The 19043-nt window shown below is 35.5% G+C and overlaps 2 protein-coding genes across 2 annotated transcripts; both read right to left on the bottom strand.

Moving 5' to 3' along the window:
- Positions 1 to 3252: 3252 nt before the first annotated feature.
- LOC121261501 (bifunctional 3-dehydroquinate dehydratase/shikimate dehydrogenase, chloroplastic-like) lies at positions 3253 to 7099 on the bottom strand. The gene is made up of 10 exons (XM_041163912.1): positions 6853 to 7099; positions 6008 to 6243; positions 5590 to 5914; positions 5139 to 5485; positions 4875 to 4938; positions 4670 to 4775; positions 4437 to 4580; positions 4104 to 4252; positions 3621 to 3783; positions 3253 to 3519 (listed from the first exon to the last, which is right to left on the bottom strand). Exons 1-10 carry the CDS (start codon positions 6865 to 6867, stop codon positions 3476 to 3478), a joined length of 1593 nt encoding a protein of 530 aa, XP_041019846.1. The 5' UTR covers positions 6868 to 7099; the 3' UTR covers positions 3253 to 3475.
- A 2631-nt stretch (positions 7100 to 9730) lies between these two features.
- On the bottom strand, positions 9731 to 15844 carry LOC121261500 (bifunctional 3-dehydroquinate dehydratase/shikimate dehydrogenase, chloroplastic-like). Its single transcript, XM_041163911.1, has 10 exons — positions 15246 to 15844; positions 14185 to 14290; positions 12909 to 13124; positions 12304 to 12644; positions 11496 to 11559; positions 11252 to 11360; positions 11008 to 11157; positions 10254 to 10402; positions 10014 to 10176; positions 9731 to 9917 (listed from the first exon to the last, which is right to left on the bottom strand). Exons 1-10 carry the CDS (start codon positions 15458 to 15460, stop codon positions 9874 to 9876), a joined length of 1557 nt encoding a protein of 518 aa, XP_041019845.1. The 5' UTR covers positions 15461 to 15844; the 3' UTR covers positions 9731 to 9873.
- Between the last annotated feature and the right edge of the window lie 3199 nt (positions 15845 to 19043).

Genomic DNA, 19043 nt, shown 5'->3' with positions numbered 1-19043 from the left:
TACTATGCTCATAATATCAATGTATTTTAATCCAGCATATAGGTTACCCACTTTATAAATTGAACTCACGTTATCTCTGTTCTAATACTAATTATTAAAAATTTAACCATTGATTCAAAAATTCTAAAACTACTACATATTAATTTGGTTAAATCTTTTTAACTTGGGTGACCATGACAACTTTGTTATTGTTGTTGTTTGGGTAGGTTGCAATGATGTGAAGATTGATGTGAAAATAACACTGCTTTGGTTTCATTGCTATACATAATCTGATTATATACAAAACAGAGTAATCTAAGTAAGGAAAGTTACGACATATAATGCTATGAAATTTACAAAATCAGTTCCTTGATTCTAGCTAGCACAAATTCTGCCCAGAGATCATGCTTGCCGTTGGCTCTTAATTGGCAGAAGAATCTGAGTAAAATCTTCCTTAATACAAAGTAATTTTGATGTTTGTATAAAGAAATTATACAAAAATAAATTTACAAATTGATATCTTAATATGATAAGTCATATTGTAAAATTATTTTTATTATAAAAATAAATCAAACGAATTTCATAAATTTACGTCAGTTTGTGAGTTTACTTTATTTAATTTTTTTTTATGCCTTTAACAATTTTTTTTTTAATGCACCTTTACAGGCTTTATCTACTGATCAATTCCTTCAATCCTCCCTACGAGATTACACGCAACAAACTTCTTTTTTTTCACTAAAAAAACAAAAAACAAAAGAGAAAAGTAGGTGATAGCCAACAACGGTCAAAGCGTATGACTTCCTAAACTAATTAAAGGTTGTAACTGAAAGTCGTGTGCATGCATAGGAAAGATGACAAACAACGATCGAGAATTGTGCCACGTCAGATAGAATTGTGCATGGTAATATATATATATATATATATATATATATATATATAAATAGAATAATGCTATATACCACATTACTATTTTATTTTTATTTCACTATATAAAATATATCATATTTATTATTATTAGATGATAAATAATTATTTAATAAATAATCATTTAATGATAATAAATTTCTCACGTCATATATAATGAAATAAAAATAAAATAATAATGTAATGTATAGAATTTTCCATACATATATATATATCAATTATTGAAAACAATTGACCCGCCAATGCATGCTATCTTAATTTCTAGGATAGGAAAGGGTGGTCATGCTTTCATTTCAAAGTCAAACTTTTCAAGATAACCTATTTTCTCTTTGCTCTTCTTTCTTCTTCTTTTTTTTTTTTTTTCTTTTTTTTTTTTTTCAAAAAAGACAAGAATAAATCGATTTGTTGGGTGTATGCTTAGGTGGGTAGTTGCCAAGTTAGGCAAAAAAGAGAATGGAGGTTGGAGGACACGATCAAACATTATATTATATTTTTTTGTCTAATTCTCTCCCGCTCTAGTATCATGTTTATTTCTCTAATTGTGTAAATGTTTGAAAAATATAATTGTAGGGATCTATCAATAAAAACTGACTTTTAAATGATTTTAATATTCATTAGAAAAAATAAATTGCAAAGTTAATCAGTTCATAGTATTCATCCAATATTCTTCATTCTTATATATAGGGGCAATATGTAACCTTCGATCGATCTAATTAAACATTCTTAAATTATTATCTCTCACTTATTACTAACTTAAGCATTGGAGGTGTCACAAGCGCACCACGCCACCCACTTAACGATTTGTAAGTTAACGATCATGACTAGTGGTGAGACACGTCCTTTATAGTGGCACTGTCTATGGGATATTGTAATTTGTGATTTCAATTTTTCATTGGACTTCAACGTGGTTCCCTCATGTCGACCGTGACATGTTCTCAAGCAACTCATAAACCGAAAGCGATGCTTGCAAACATGGAAACAAAATTAGCGGCAACTGAAGAAAAGCTGAAGATGGCATTAGACGCCATGGAAAACCTAAGGAAAGAGAACGAGGAACTTAAGCGCCGCAACATTGATCTCAGTAATGCTACCATACCCGCCATAACGAACATGGAGAAGGAAAAGCACATACTAATGAGAGAGTGAACGTGGAGGATGTGAAAAAGAAGAAGTTGCATGACGAGTTACGCAGCCTCGCCGGCAAGTACGGGGAGATGGTGAAGAAGATGGGAGGATCTTTCTTGATGGAACAACTGCTGAGTCACACGGATTTGCCTTATAGCCTGGAAGTAATGGTTGTGCCGATCCCGTCGAAATTTAAAGTGCCACAGATAGAAATGTATGATGGGTCCAAGGACCTGGTAGATCATTTGGAGAACTTCAAGGCGCATATCACACTCCACAGTTTCCCAAGAGAAATTGTATGCTGATCTTTTCCCTTAACTCTGAGGGGAATGGAGAGAGGATGGTTTGGAACGTTCTGGCCAGAATCAATTGATAGCTTTGAAGAGTTAACCAGGCAATTCTTAACACAATTTATGCCCAACAGGAGGTGTAGACGCCCAGCGGCGTACCTCATGACCATCAAATATAGGGAAGATGAGAGCCTAAAAACATACCTCACCTGCTTTAATAAAGAAAGGTTGACGACAGATGACCAAGACGAGAATATCACTCTAGCCACCCTGTTAGGCGGGATCTGGCCATGCAGCCTGTACATGGTTGAATTGGTTAGAAAGACCCCTTCTATCTTGAGAGAGTTCATGGACAGGGTAGATGATTTCGTCAATGCTAAGGATATATTGCAGGTTAACGATCACGACCGGTGGTGGGATACATCATTTACACTCATGGTAGGAATTAAGTGCGCCTACAAGAGATGGGAGCTCCTACAATGAAAAATTTGCAAAAATCTACTTTTCGTTGCTAATAATGCATCATTTGCAACTATTAAAAGTAACGCAGTCATTAAATGATACCATAATGGAAATGCTCAGATTTTAATCATTTGATTTGGAGTTTGCATCTTCAAGACCCAACATAATAGTTTTCCAAGATGGTTTTAGTGATTACATTATGCAGAAACACAATTATTTATTATTCTTGAGTTAACTCAATCGGCTGTGGCTTATGCCTCAAAAACTATATAGGCCAGGTATTGGTTCAAATCTCTTCCTTTTCCTCTCCCTTTGGTCTACAGCTTGTCAAAAAATAAGAGAAAAGAAGTTCACTCTTTGTCAAAAAGGATCTCATTCAATACCATTATTGTTTAACTTTGGGTTGAAAATTGGATGAAGTAGAGTGGCCTGCAAAGAGAAGCTAGAAGGAAAAAGATAATGCTAATGCTAATTAGCTACAAACTCATTCCCACCATTTCTCATTATCAAACGCATTGCAAACTTATAGAATCAATTTTTTGTAAATTGTTTCGATTAGAAACAAAAGATTTATTCATACAAAAATAAAACTCAGCAGCCTATCACATAATGCTAAAACTAAATCGATTTAGCCGTAATGGGGAAGCATAGATTCAACTGCAACAGTAGTGTGGAGTGCCAAAGCAAGTCCCCATTTATGCATGCTTCTCCATGAGTTGCCTAAACAGTTCTTCTGGTGCTGGAATTATCAAAGAAACAAGGACCAATGAGTTCTTAAATACTACACTAGTATTAGTAACTCAGAAAAACTAGAATCCATAGTGATTTGGATATTCTTACCAGGCAGACCAGTGAAGTTCTTGTATTGTTCAAAGCCTTGGCGGATCAACATCTCTGTTCCGTACACAATAGTTGCTCCAGTCTCTCTTGCTTCACGCAAGAGCCTGGTCTCCTTTGGTGTGTAAATGGCATCAAATACTAGGCAATAATGTTTCAGAGATTGCTGCAAAATTAACAAAACACAATGAATTCTTAGGTGCATGAGCGCAATGAAGCCTATCATGATGTACAATCATTGTAATTACAATATGTTGTGGTGTTATGACCCTAGAATAGTCCATCCTAGGTACCAGAAAAAACCTTGAAAACCTTTACTGTTGATCAACAGATAATTAAACTAGCCAAAAGTCTATCAATGCATCAATTTCACTTGCTGTACACCTTGAAGTTTCCATCCAGCTTTCCCACCAATTTTGCAGAGAAGTTTCCTTATCTAATCTTTATTTTTTCCCCAACATGTGAAGCAAGTAAATAGGGGCAAACCTTTGAAATGGGGGTCTCATCTATTTTAGGTTTCATTCCCACGGATGTAGTGTTAGCAAGAACCATCCCTTCTTCAGGATGGAAGTTGTCTACTTCAGCAAGAGTCATAGCTTGTCCACCAACTTTGTCAGCCAGTTCTTTAGCTCGCTCTGTAAGAAAAAGACACCCCATCATCATTCAGTTGTTCATAAACTTCAGGTTTTGTAAGGTTTATAGTTTTTGGTAACACGTGGAGCATTTACTCTTGAAGAATTTTCCAAATTTTAAGCTCATTGTTTCATAAGTTGCCTTTAAAAGAAGCATAGGTTCTAAAACACAGAGCTCAATTTTTACCGTATGTACGATTGGCAACCACCACTCTTGCTCCCTTTTGTGCAGCACCATAGGCAAGTGATTTGCCAGCACCACCGGCTCCCAAAACAACAAACAATTTACCAGCCAAGGGTGAGCCGGCTGCAGGATTTGTACCATTCAGACCTGCAAAATCAAAAACTAACTCAATAACCTATGAAAGGAGAAAGAACTTGTCTAGATAGAGCTTGCATAACTTGTAAAAAGATGAAAACCTCTCAGTTGATCTTCAATGCCAGCAATAGCACCGATGTAGTCAGTGTTGAAAGCCATTAGTCCTCCATCTGATCTCCTGACAATGTTATTAATAGCTCCTATTTTCTGCAGAGAAATCAGATAGTGGTAACCAAAAGTTACTGATAGAAAATGATTCAGATCAGATTATGCAACAACATTTTAGGGGAAGACACAATCAGATACCTTGGCAATAGGGTCAATCTCGTTCATGCACTTGAGAGCAGCCTCCTTATGTGGGATTGTACAACTGCATTCCAGATTCAGTTTCGTTATTAAAGAAAACAAAACATGCTAAGAAATATATTAACTTGGTCTACCAAAATCTCTCGAGCAGATTAATCTTCTGCTAGTGCTCTTATTTAGTACAACAAAAAGTCATAGAAATCCAGGTCTAACAACTCAAAGCTCTTGGTTTGATGAAGCATGCATTTCCAAGAAGTGTCATACCTGCATCCAGCCCAATCAGAGGAAGAATAGGTATCGAAAAACTTCTTGACATCGTCCACCAAAAAGTGCACATAAACTGCATTAAGACCAACTGACTTGAATGCTGCATTGAAAAGAAGTGGACTCTTGCTGTGACCAACAGGCTTCCCAATGATGCCATACACTCTAGTATCTGGTCCAATAAGCCTGAAGTTGTACAAGTCCAACAAATCTTTTGCAGTTGGTTGGCCTGGAGCTGAAATAGCACCTGCCTCAAGTGCACCATAAGTGAGGTATCCACCAAACTTGGGGCTAAGTAACCTTGAAATCAAACCCCTTTCTCCCATAACAATTCCAATTGTTGGCACCTAAGATTTTTTGCATGGAGAAGTGTGAGTGAAAAAAATGTGGAAAAAGCAAATGGCAAACGACAAAATCAGAAAATTGTAATGTCCTGCATTATATTACATACTTGAGAATGCACCATTATCTGAAAAATGCGTGCACAATCTGTAATGTCCAATGCAGTTGTTGCAATCTTCACTATGTCAGCTCCGGTAGCTTGGATTCTTGCCACAAGATTGCCAATGGCCTCAGAAGATGGAGTATTGTGAAAATTGTGAGAAGAAACGATGACTTTGAAGTTCTCAGGCTTCTTCCCATAAATGGAATTGTTGAAGTCATGAGCAATCTCAAGCTCAACATCAATGTAATCGGCTCCCAATTCCATTGCCAAACGAAGTGCATCCTGTCGCTTGGTTTCATCACCTTCATACTGACCGCCTTCCCAAATTGGTCTGAAATGAACGTGAAATTAGTTTTGAAAAGTTAAAGTGGGAGAGAGATAGACACCTTTAAGTACACCTCATTTTATATTAGGCGATCATTACCTGTAAGTGACAAGAGTTGGCAATGGAGACCGCTCAATGAGAACTTGAAGATCGGGGCGTGGATTGAAGTTTCTCAAACAGTCGAGCCGGATCTCAACGACATCGGATCCGATTTCCTTGGCCTTTCCCATCTCGATCAGCATTTGATCGACCGTGGTTCCCATCAATGGAGTACATAGCAACGTGGGACTGCTCCGAGTTCCACTCGTGCTTGTTTGCAAATCCGACACGGTAAACTACAGTTCACGTTCGTAGGAACCAAAAAATGGAAAAAATCAGAATGAGAGAAATTATAATTTGCACCTGGTTTTTATTCCGAACTACCTAACAATTTCTCAATTATTGTACGTACATAAATGTCCAAGCATGTTTGATCAAACATGCGAAGTTTACCAAACATCAGAGAAATTAACAGAAAATAAATGTTTCACAAAATTCTTTTCTCAGGAAAGAAAATCTTAAAAGAAGTTTAGAAAACTATGAAATGGGAAAATTTGAAGCCATAACATGTCACTGAATCTAGTTCATGAAAACAAAAATCTTTAACACGAAGATGAAAACAGAACAGCCAACAAATTAACTCATGTACTGGACAAGGCAGCTTGTGTCTTTTACTCTTCAAGTTCAAGATGCAAGTGGTAAACAAACCAAAACTTAAAACGTTTGACATAAAACAAAAACTCAAGGGCGCCAGGGAAAGAAAACGGAAGCAAACGACATGCATGGGAATGTTGAAGCTGCGCGCAGGCTAGCTAGAACATATTATTTTTCGTTAAACATGCAGAACTAAGAGATAGAGAGAACCCCCCCCCCCCCCCCCCAAAAAAAAAAAAAAAAAACGGTACCGGAAGGCTTCCCATGTTGAAGGCTGGATTCCGAACAGATCAGAGCTGGTTTGAGTTTGCTGTACGTGCGTTGTGAAAGTAGTGCACTGTTTGGAAGCTGCTGCTGCAGCAGAAGTTGGTTCAAGAGTTGATTGTTTATGGGATCGATCTCTCTGTTTTGTTAAGGAAGAAAGTGTAGATAAATAAGGTTCAAGAGTGGGTACATGATTATCTTATAGCATGTGTCGGCAAGAGGCCAGGAATTAGATAAATATATTGAGAGGGTGGATGGATATCAACCATTGTTCTTGTTGGAAGGGAGGGTAAGTCTTCCTTGACCCAGACAAGAAGAAGCTGGCCGGAAGTGATGAATTTGAAAGTTGGATGTAATAGCTTCTCCCTGCCTGGTGTACTCGGCCTACTTTTTTTTTTTTTTTTTACCTTCTTGGAATATTAGGTGATCCGACGAACAAAACTCAAACCAAGTACGAAGAATTGTTACAAGACTAATGATATGTAAAGTCGCGATTATGCTGCATAATTTTTTTGAAAAATAATAAAATTTATTATTAAAAAATTAGTTTTTTTTTTTTTTTTTTCATAGAATCCCATATTTATCTATTGAATTTTGCTACACAACCTCTAGTCCTTTACCACATTTCACACTTCACAATTTTTAAAATTTTAAAATTTTTTACTTTTTTTTAAAATTTTTTTTGAGTTTATTTTTTTTAAAATTATTTCAAATTTTCTATTCATTATTTAAATAATAAATATTTGATAAAAGAAAAAAATAATAAAAATTAAAAAAAATATGAAATGTGGAGTGTGAGGAAGTTGAAAAAATTTATTCTTATCTATTTTTGTTAAAAGAATTACACAACACTTACGTATTTTATGACTATAAATATTATTTTTTTATTATTACAAACTTGTTAAAAACTTACGAAGCTTTGTCGAATTCTTACCGGAATTTAATTAACGTCTTTCAAGTAAAAGAATGATAGATATAATATAAAATAGACTATATAATGTTTATTACTCATTTATTACTAGACTTATTTTATGTGTTTATTTTTATAGATTCTTGGAATGTGAGGGATTTTTTTGTTACAAAAATAAAAATTATTTTTAAAGTATTATGTGTAATGCATTTGATCACATGGTACGGTAATTTGTATCTAATTAGAATAATGCAAACACTAGTCCTAAGTTTTACAGGATCTGGAGGAATAAGTAGAATTTTATTAGTAAAATGATATTTCCACCGAAAAAGTGTACGTTTTTTTTTCTTTTTTTTTTTTTTTTTCCTTTGTTCATGTTTTAGTAAAAAAAAATTAAAATATACACAAAAATACTTTATATATATATATATATATAATAACATTGATCGGTACATCTTATGTATTATAAAAACATCTAACACTACACACCGTTACTTAACCGATACGTGATTTGTTATTTTTGTTAATCTATTTAAATGTTCATATTTAAACATTAAAATAAAAAAATAAAAATGATAAATCATATATTAATTAAATAAAAATACATAGTATAAGAATTTTCTATAGAATTTCTCTATGAACAAATTTATATACATTCTCTCCTGTCTCCATGCCATGCATATAGCACGCGAAAGATTAGAATTTAGATTGGAAATAAAAGAAACACACATCAAATGCATGTAAAACGCTTTTGGAAAACTCAAAATTCTGTCAAAGGGATGGCAGAAAAATGATATTTATAATATTAGAGTAGAAAGTCTAAGCATCACCCTTTTTTTTTTTTTTTAAAGGGAGTATGCTGGCTTGTACGATTTATAACTGTAAATAATATTATTCAAAAATAAATATTTCAAAACTTTATTAAATAATAGGATGACTCCAATCCTGTCTAACCATATTTTGGTGCATGGATCTGCTCTTCGTATCTCCTTGCCATGTGCTGAATATCTGGTATAGTTATACACCCAATAAAACGGGCACCCACTTTATATACTAATTACTACTACTCTTCTTCCTTCCTCAAATTTTATTTTTTGTCCCTTCTTTTGTGGGTCCTTTTGAATTGTCATTTTCATTCAATTAATGGCTTCATGTTAGTTTATGACATTTGCAGTGTACTACAGCACAAAATCAAATGCAGAAAATTTGTTAAATAAATTATTACTGTAAAAAATTGATAGTTTTAATAAAAAAAAAAAAAAAACTTGTTAATGAATTTTGTTTTGATTTTTCTAATACTTTTTGGCATAAGAAGAAAATCTTGTTGATTTGCCTTATGTTATATATATATATATAGAGAGAGAGAGAGAGAGGTGGATAAACCACTTAAATCTATTGAAAGAAAAATATCACTTTTGTGACGGACTATTCAATTCAGAATTTAAAACCTAAAACAAATCACTTAAAGTGCTTCATAATATTCATAATAGTAGTCTATATGAAAGAATTCAGGTCTAATTATTAGAAAATATGAGTTCACTGTTCAAATATATGAAAGAATTCAGGTCTAATTATTAGAAAATATGAGTTCACTGTTCAAATGGGTAATATGTTGAAATGATTAGGATTAAAAATTCAGGAAGGCTGGTCCGGGAAGACACCACCTATCTTTTCTTTTCCTCCCTAAGCAAAGGGAAGGAGGCACCAGTTTCTTTTTATAGATGGCCAACATGATTGAAGCATGTCTCCAACCATTTAATAAGGAACCACCACCCATGTTATGAGTGGAAAAAGTTGGAAGTGACAATGAGTTTGCATTTGATCCCAACAATTAACTGGATATAGGTCTTGTGATTCATCCTTGATCAAGGTGTGAATGTGGGAATACCATGAATAATATATAGAAGGTTTGTCTGCCTTTATTCTAAAACAAGCTTTTGAGAGAGAGAGAGAGATGGAATTTTTTTTTTTTAATTTCTGGGTCTTAACAATATATTCAATTCTTGAATATCCATATCTTTTTTATAATGCAATTTCAATAAATGGGTAAATGGAAGCATAATGTACAATTAGAACATCTTCTGTGTGAAGAAATATATCAGAACTTTGCCAAGATGATCTCCCGCATGAAATCTTCAGGTGCTGCAAAACAAAGGAAGCCAAAGGAGTCACATCAATCAATTATGTCAGGCATAAACACACAGTCTAGTGTCTGAGAAGATGAAAGTCAAGAATTACCTTCTCTTCCTGTGAAGAGGTTGAACTGGCCAATGGCCTGACGGAGGAACATTTCAACTCCACTCACAATGATGGCTCCTACAGCCTCAGCCTCTTTTAGTAGTCTGGTCTTTCTTGGTGTGTAAACGGAATCAAAGACAAGCTGGTAATCCCCCAAGGTTGCCTTCAGAAAGCAAACAAACAGTTCAAATAATGAAAACCAAATTGGAATGTTGTTCTAGTAGGTATAGTGCATTAGACCTCAGCTACAGGAATCCGATCTGTATTTGGATGCATTCCCAAAGGTGTTGCATTTGCTAGTATTGCACCTTTCTCTGGCTGGAAGTTAACTATATCATTGTAGGGCCGAGCTTCACCAGATACAGCACAAGCAAGAGATTTTGCTCTGTCTTTTGTACAAAGGATAAGAATTAGGGCAGTGAGTTTGTAATCAGATATAAATCAGGTTATTAGTTACCAATCAATATGCTGCAGTTGGGTCAGAATATTGGTTTTCTCATTACAGTTGAAGGAAGTCTGTCGTTGAACCTATGCTTCATAATTAATTTCTGCCTTCTTCATTTTTTCTATGGGGGTGGCAGAGGGGATGGGGAGAGGGGGGCAATCAGGCAAATGTACCTCTTAAACAAACTAACCTTAAGATGAGAGTTGAGTTGAGATGAGATGAGATGAGATGAGAGTTAAAAGTTGAATAAAATATTGTTAGAATAGTATTTTTAAGATTATTTTTGTTTTGGGATTTAAAAAAGTTGAGTTGTTTATTATGTTTGAATGTTTAGGAAAGTTGTAATGATTAGATGAGATGAGTTGAGATGGTTTTTGAATCCAAACAAGGCCAAGTGGCATGAATACCAAAAAGCCTTGGCTTGATGTGCAACGCTGTGATTCTAACCTATTGAGTTACATAAGTGAGAGAAAATAATTGTTAACCATATTAGTAGAGAAGAAAAAATAATTTGTATAGCACTTGGATAGTAGATTATGGTTAATATACCAAAATCAATGTCAAAAATGATAACCCAAGCTCCTCTACTCTTGGCACCAAATGCCAATGCCCTTCCTGCACCTCCAGCACCAACTAGCACAAATTGTTTTCCAGCAAGAGGAGAACTGAGAGATGCTCCCCCATTAGTGCATCCCTGTTCTGTGATGTTTTAGATGCACAGATGTTAGTTTTCATTTTAGAGTTCAAAGACAGCATTTTGAGGGTCAAAATACACATTTTGGTATTCCTGTACCTTTAAGAGCATCTTCAATTGCACATATTGAAGCCTCACAGTCTGTATTATAACCAACCAGCTTGCCATCAGTAGGCCTCCTTATAATAGTATTAACAGCACCTATGGCCTGATAAAGCGTGTGAAAATAATTATTCCATCCACCATGCATAGAACATACATTAGGAATGATGAAGACACTTAACGAAGCCCTACAAAATTACAGTACCGCAACAAAGATAATAAATGGTAGACTTAAGCCAACCTTAGCAAGTGGATGTACTTCATCACAAAAACCAATTACAGCTTCTTTGTATGGGATCCCGACACTGTATTCGAATAAAGGAAATAAGAAGTTATGCGACGAGCACAAAAAAAAACAAAACAAAACAATATCCGGCCTATATATGTGTGTGTGTGTGTGTGTGTGTGTGTGTGTATTTCTGAAAACGAAAAAATAACACCTCCACCTAAACAGATCATTTAATATGCACCGGGCGGCAGGCACTAATGAGATCGAAGATAAGTAGGTTTCAATCATTCCAACTATCCTTCAGCATATCTACAGTGTTCAAATTTAGGGAAGGCTGAGTTTGTTGTGGGAGAAGAATAGATTCAGTTGTGTATGAGTGACAGTCAGTTCTGACAATAGGGCATTGCTTTGGAAATAGTTGCTAACAGCTTTTTACAGAGAGTTAGATGGTCAAATTCTTAAGGAATGCCCAATGCTCCATATTGTAGTTTTCTAGCTGCTTTTGTCTAGGCCCTGTTAAATTGTGATGATTGCTGATCAGTTATCAAAGTTTAAACTGCGTAGACATTGGTTGTGGTTGAGGTTTATGCCTGCCTAAGAAAAGAACAAGGAACAAATTACAATGGCTCGATCCTGATGTAAAAATAAGGCTGCTAAGACGATATATTTGGCCATAAACAAATATAGACAATCAAGAGTAGTGCATATCTTGAATATATATCATCCAAGGCTAACAAACTGAAATATCAAACTTTCTGTCAGCCAAAAATTCATGTTTTTATTTAACTTTAAATGTACCATACCCTCATAAATGACATACCTGAATCCAGCAAAGTCAGGGCTTGAATAGACACTGAAGAAGTCCTTGAGATTATCAACAAACATTGGCACATATATTCCATTATAGTTTACATGCCTGAAAGTAGGATTATGCAATAGAGGGCCTTTACTGTGGCTAACTGGTTTGGAGATGAGCCCAAAAACTTTGGTATCTGCATTAATATGGATCACTTTATAAGCCTGCCTAAGGCTGTCTAGAGTAGGCAGGCCTGGAACTGAATTTCCTTCCATAGATCCATAGACTAGAAGACCACCAAATTTTGGGCTCAATATCTGGCTCATAAGACCTCTTTCACCGACCGAATATGCAATTAGTGGCACCTGTGGGAGTAGCAAGATGGTCTCATACACTTATATATAGACAAGATGGATTTGCAAGAATCCCAAAGAATCGAGCAGTTTAAATACTTCAAATGATACATCATATCCGCCTGAGCAGAATAAAATCAAAAAGGTATTTTTCACTTTCTTTTTTAATTTCTTTTACACTTTAATGTTTGTCGGCGATCTGCATTCATATCTTTTCAGTTTAAATCGCTAAATCACTTAGATAAAAATGAAAAGGTGATAAAAATGAGCTCATACCTGGCAATGAGAGAGCAGATGAAAAATTCTTGATATTTCTGTAATATCAATTGCTTTTGTGACAAGTTTGATGATATCCGCTCCAGTAGCTTGCATGCTTGCAACAAGATGGCTCAAATCTTCCAGAGAGGTCATACCATTTACATAGCATGAAACAATAACTTTGCTACCATCGTGATGATCCATTTTCAGTTCTCCCCTAAGATTAGAAGCCACCTAAGCAATCATACAACACGAGTCAGATGAGATTCCAAGGCTCCATGAAAACGGTGAAAAAAAATAAGCTCAATGTTTTTCAAATCCTTATTCCTGCAACATGTAGAAATCAATGTTAGGCAAGTGAGAGGTAAACTACAGAGGGAAAGGTAGCTCTAACACTATAGTTCCACAGTTCTCATTCCCCACCTTCAAAGGTTTGCTTGCTTTAAGAGAGAGAACTACTAGGGACTACTAGTGTTTCAAAGACACACAAGTCTCCAAATGAAAGAGATGATTCAACGACACATAAACCAAAAAAAACCAACTATGAAAAATGGCACGCTAGCATTGTCAATAGAACATATAAAAAATCACTGTATTTTGTACAAACTAGTTCTTTCGTTTAGCACCTAAGTGGGCTTCCTTCCAGTCGTTGAATACAGAAGTGAGATCCGAAAGGAAGTAGGTGTTTCTGTGGTAACAGTAGCAACTACATAACTAACAGAAGGTGTCCACTGGCATGCTGATCTAACTGTCTTTTAATGGAAATGCTTTTTAATTAGCAACCATCAAGCCTGTATTCTTGTGCCATTTTCAGCACTGTGTCTGATTTGTATGATTAGAATATTCTCAAAGCTAAACCAAAGATGAAGAAGCTTTCATTTCTTCTGTCCCATTTTTGTGTTTTCACAAAGTATTTGTAAATCCTTTAGAAACAGAGCTTTGTACATGCTTTTGAAGATTAGATGCCTAAATCACCCTACTTATCTCAAATAATATATGTAAACTGGAGAACAGTCTTTCATACGATTCAAGAGCATTATGATATTACCGCCAGAATTCATTGCATTTAAATATGATAGCAACCTGTGATTTTAGGTCAATGGCTTCCCATATTTCTTCAGAATACCTTTCACGTATATTTCAATGCATATGTTGGGGCCAATTATCCGAACATCGCATGGCACTAACAGTGTTGGAAACACCGAAAGAACACAAAACACAATCTTAAGGTCATAATCAGATTTGACCAAGTCCTGTTCTTAATTCAATGTTGAATTTCAATTTGAAAAACTACCTTGAGCTCAAAATCAATGTAATCAGCTCCCAGATCTTTGGCTAAATGGAGTGTTTCCACCCGTGTGCGCTCATCACCTTCATACTGACCACCTTCCCACCTTGGCCTGGAAAAAAAAAATTATATAATTAGTGACTTGATAGCTGTTGAAAATGACCATTTTCATAGTAAGAAAATGATATTAAAGGCCTTTCTCCAGTTTGATGAAAATAACCTTGGCAATTTGTGAGGAAGAGAAGAAACAAAGAGGATGCTCTACCATCAAGCATACCCCCACATATTCATGATAATCTTGAAATGTCAAACTTTTAATTTTCTCATCTATAATGTCATCTTTCCTTCTATTCCTTCAGTTTTTGTGATTTCACTTCATAGAAAATCTTGCTAAACCTTGGCAGACCATCTAACAAACCTGCGGTCCAAGCTTTTAAAACTAAAGAGGAAAATAACATAGCCGAGGTGGAAGAAGTTCGTAGATTGAAATATTAAGATATAGGTCCAGAAACTAGCCATACCTAATTATGAATCTGCCACATCAGCAAGAAATAACAAAAAACTTCACTGGATGCTTGGTCTTACCTTACAGTTACAGATAAAGGGCTCAATACAATTGAAGGAGCTTGCAGTTTCACCAGCATTTTTTTTAGAAACATGAAAGAGATTGCAACTTACAGCCAAAAGGTCATAGAGCTTGCAATTAAGGGTAGGGAAAGGAAAAAACCTACCAAGGTTGAGTTTTGATGCGAGTAGTCTGCTAAGGGTAGGCATGAGATGGCTGGTCTTATCATTACAATTCACTGGTTTTATTTCACTAAGATGCAAATATTACACAAGCAATAATTATTCATGTTATGAAAAGCAAAATTTGCAAGTGTAAAACAAGAAAGTTGTCTCCATACAGCAGTAATAAGAGGTTCCCCATAAACACAATGGCATGTTTTTAATACAATCATATTAATTTTTGGGACTTAATTAAAAATTCCAAGAATACAATTACATAAATATTAACTATGTCTAGCTAGAAACAGAAAATACATTCAGTTAGGATTTGTGAAGAGTACCGATACACGATGAGCACTGGCAAGGGCTTTTTTCTGATGATGGTTTGAAGGTCTTGGCGAGGCTGGAAGTTCTTAATACAGTCCAACCTGACTTCAACTACATCCGCACCTTGTGCTTTTGCCTCGTACATGTCACTCACCATTTGCTCAACGGATTGAGCCATTAGTGGAGCACAAATCAAAGTTGAATTATTCAACATTCCAATACTTCCCATTTGGAGATAAATGATCAAAAGAATGAGTCGAGCAGCGTTGGTGAAAAAAAAAAAAATTGAGTCGAGGATTTTAAATAAGAAAAGGATTATCAAATAGTGAACAAGACAAAGAAAACGAAATGAACTAGTGCTGTTCTTATAGAGTCAGCCTGGAATGTTAATAGCCCAGGCAGCAGAGTAGTTAAACGTCCATGGTTGAAGGAATGACAAGGCTGGTGAGTCTTATTTGGATTTTAGAACCACTCACATGGAAAGAAAAATCAGAAACCCAACAACTCTGAAACAGCATGTATAAATCAAAGAAAGTCGGTCAAATAGCTTGAGCAACGAAATATACATTGAATATGAGCTTGTGTAGTGAGAGAAACAACTGCAGATAAGGTTTGGTTAGCTTTATGACGTATCCACTTCAACAAGACACTAAAAAGCTCCTTAAAAAAGTCAAATAGGATAAAGCAAAAACTAAGCTAAGAGAAGCAACAGTTTTGAGTAAAACTATAGCAAAATGGGATCTGAAAAGTGCAAACGAAAACAAGCACAAGTGAACAGTTGGCGGGTCGTATTTGAATTCTGATTGTTTTAGATTATATTTAGACGTTGAGTTGAGTTCAATGCTTTATAAATAATAATGAGTTGCATAAGAAAAAGAGTTATATAGGATCATTTAAATTGAGTTTAAAATATATTTAGATATTAAGATAAGATCAATACTTTTTATAAAAAATTAAAAAATATTACAAGTCTATATATAAATATGTATTAAGTTAAAAAAAATTATAGATCTCACGATATAAAGAGATTTTAAATTGATATGAGTTTAATAATTTTATAATTAAGTATTTAGATGACTCAATTTAAAATTAGATTAAATTTTTTACAACCAAACACAGCTTACTTAAAAAACAAACAAGAAATACGCGAACCCAATTGGATGTTTGCACCAGTCGATTGCTCTAGCTTTTTAATGAATAGCCGCCGAGGTTGTGATTGTGATGGCAATTGGTTGGTGGGTTAGGTCAGGGACTCGTGATGGAACTCATTGCTTTCTCTCCCTCCCGATTTTCTTCGTCCCAAAAATAGACGACTGGAAAAATCTGAACGCAATCGTGGTGTGCGCAGTCATGGCGCACGAGACGACGTAGCAACTCACGTGCCACATAAAAAATGGAAGGCAGCGAATGGAGAGTTTTTCGGTGGGAAAATATATATTGCAGCCTATTGTGTGCTGCACATCTGTGCTGTCTTTAAAAAAAAAAAAAAATTTGCATTGAAGTGTGCATCTTTTTCGGTTGGCAGTCATGATTTCTCTTTGCGTTTTGGTGGGGAAACTCTTGCTTTTTTGCGAGCGGTGAAAATTTAAAAAGTTATAATAATAAAATAGGATAAGATAAAACATTCTCATTATTTAAACGGGGTATGAGTCTCCATCCACTGCTTGCAGCTTCTTCAAGACCCCCTTCCCTTTAATCCAAACAAAATAAAAATCAAGCCTTTAAATTGAAATTTGAAGCAAAACCAGAAAGGAAATCTCTACTTTGATCAAAACAAAGCAAGTACAAAGCAAATAAGAGTGAAGAGAACGATGGAGTCGTGATCTGCAAATAAGAGCAAACAAAATCGAGAGAACTGTATGCTTGGAGAAATGGAATAGAACTAGAGGCGACATGGTACGAGGCGGGGTAGCACTGCAACCCGACCAAACCGTTTAATATTTTGGTTTGACCCGCACAAACATGGATAAATATCAGTCCGACCTAACCCGATATCGGGTCAACCCGTTATCATTTTTTCTTTTAAAAAAATGAAAGAGGAAAAGAAAATTATTTCCGACCTGAAGCAAAAATTACGAATCTCCTTCTAAAATATTATTGAATGTTGAAACTTCGGTGATCACATTCATATGCCCTAAATGTGGTGCATTTGCTGCTGAAATTGTCAAACCCAAGATCGTCAAGGCGCTTGAAATGGAGTTTCTAGAGTCCGAGAGGCCTATAGAGAAGCAAGAGAGAAGGAGGACAAAGAGAAGATGGAAGAGGAGCAATAATCGAAGGAGAAAGACTCTACGAGAGCTTGATTTGGGTTTTGATTTGAAGGAGGTTTCTGAGTCCTGGATGTTTGAGGAAACATGTCTGTATCCAATGTTCAAAGATCAAAATCCAAACATACTGCCTTCATTCAACGACAATTTGGCCATGAAAGAGCATCTCACGTCTTGGGCTCATGCAGTTGCCTACACTGTCAAATAAATTGGAGACACAGATATCTCTTTCTTGTGGCACCCAGATAAATTGAAGGAAATTTGCAGCAACTCTCGGACTCAAAGAATAGTTGAGGGAGATGGAACAGGATGTTGGTGGCCTCAATCTCATCAGCAGTGAACTCGTCAAATGGAGCATCCTTGGCGGTCTCAATCCTTAAACAGAAAAGTTGAGAAAAATGAAAGAAATCGAGAGGTGAAGAGGGTGGATTGGGTTGGGAAGAGTCGACAGAGATAATGAGAGAGCTAGGGTGTGATTTGTGTATTTTAGGCGGGTTGAAACCGGTATTTTACGGGTTCGACCCGAAAATACTTTTCACCCGTGTTTATCGGACAGGTCGGTTCGGTTCATTCAGGAGGGTCGGGTCTACAATTTTTCTGCACAGGCCTAGGGCAGGGTGGACCCTTCCTAACACCCCGCCCCGCACAATGCGGGGGAAGGTTTTGGAGCCCCACACCCTACCCCTAGGTGGCAAGGGCGAGGCCCCCTCACCCCGCCCCAATGTTGGGGAGGCCTAAAAACTAGTTCTAGTTCCAAAAAAAAATTTTTGGATCCAAATTATCACATGATTTAAATTATAAATTAAAATTTATATATACAACAAAAATTTAAAAACTAATAATATAGTTTTTTAAACTCATTAAAATTGAATTCATTTCATTGCATTCTTTTTGCCTCTTTTATTTAAGAAGTCAATACAATACAATAGTTATATTTAAGTAATGTGGGACTTAATAGTAAGTCCCACATTACTTAAGTATGACTATTGTATTGTCTTGACCTCCGATATAAAAGTTGGCTTAAGAGGCCAATGCAATACAATGACTTGAATCAAGTCTTCAACAAATATTTATATAAGTATTTTTATAAATATATTTTTTATATAGTGGGGCGAGGGATGGGGCAGGGCCCCATTGGGGTCATCCCACCCCCACCAAGCTTTCTCCTTGCAAGGTGGGGGCGGGGTAGCGGAGTGCGGGCCTTGCAGCCCACCTCTAATTAGAATAGAGTGAAGAAAAATAAATATGAATTTATGTCAGTATTTGAGAAACATGACAAATCAAGAAAACAAGTTATAGAGACGAGGGGAAACTTCTACAGAATTAGATTGGAAAAGTGAAGTTAAGGCCCGATTTGGTAGGGGTGGATACAATAAGTGTCTTAATTCATCTCATTATTACAATTTTTCTAAATCTTTACACAAAATATAATAAACAATTCAATTTTTTTAAATCTCAAAACAATAATAATATTAAAAATTAATATTCTAACAATATTTTATTTAACTTTCATCTTAATTCTTCTCATTTCAATTCACTATCCAA

Source organism: Juglans microcarpa x Juglans regia, chromosome 4D, assembly GCF_004785595.1.
Source record: "Juglans microcarpa x Juglans regia isolate MS1-56 chromosome 4D, Jm3101_v1.0, whole genome shotgun sequence".
NCBI classification, from domain to species: domain Eukaryota; kingdom Viridiplantae; phylum Streptophyta; class Magnoliopsida; order Fagales; family Juglandaceae; genus Juglans; species Juglans microcarpa x Juglans regia.
Note: the sequence above shows the minus strand (reverse complement) of the source record. Positions and strands in the feature narration are given on the sequence as shown.

Excerpts from the sequence above, each read along its gene's own strand:
- LOC121261500 (XM_041163911.1), bottom strand. The coding sequence starts at position 15,460 with ATGGGAAGTATTGGAATGTTGAATAATTCAACTTTGATTTGTGCTCCA. Across the intron at positions 10,403-11,007 it reads CATTTTTGACATTGATTTTG|ACAGAGCAAAATCTCTTGCT; the intron begins GTATATTAACCA and ends TTTGTACAAAAG. Across the intron at positions 9,918-10,013 it reads CCTCTTCACAGGAAGAGAAG|CACCTGAAGATTTCATGCGG; the intron begins GTAATTCTTGAC and ends TTTGTTTTGCAG.
- LOC121261501 (XM_041163912.1), bottom strand. Across the intron at positions 5,486-5,589 it reads AGATAATGGTGCATTCTCAA|GTGCCAACAATTGGAATTGT; the intron begins GTATGTAATATA and ends AAAAAATCTTAG. Across the intron at positions 4,581-4,669 it reads CATTGAAGATCAACTGAGAG|GTCTGAATGGTACAAATCCT; the intron begins GTTTTCATCTTT and ends TTGATTTTGCAG.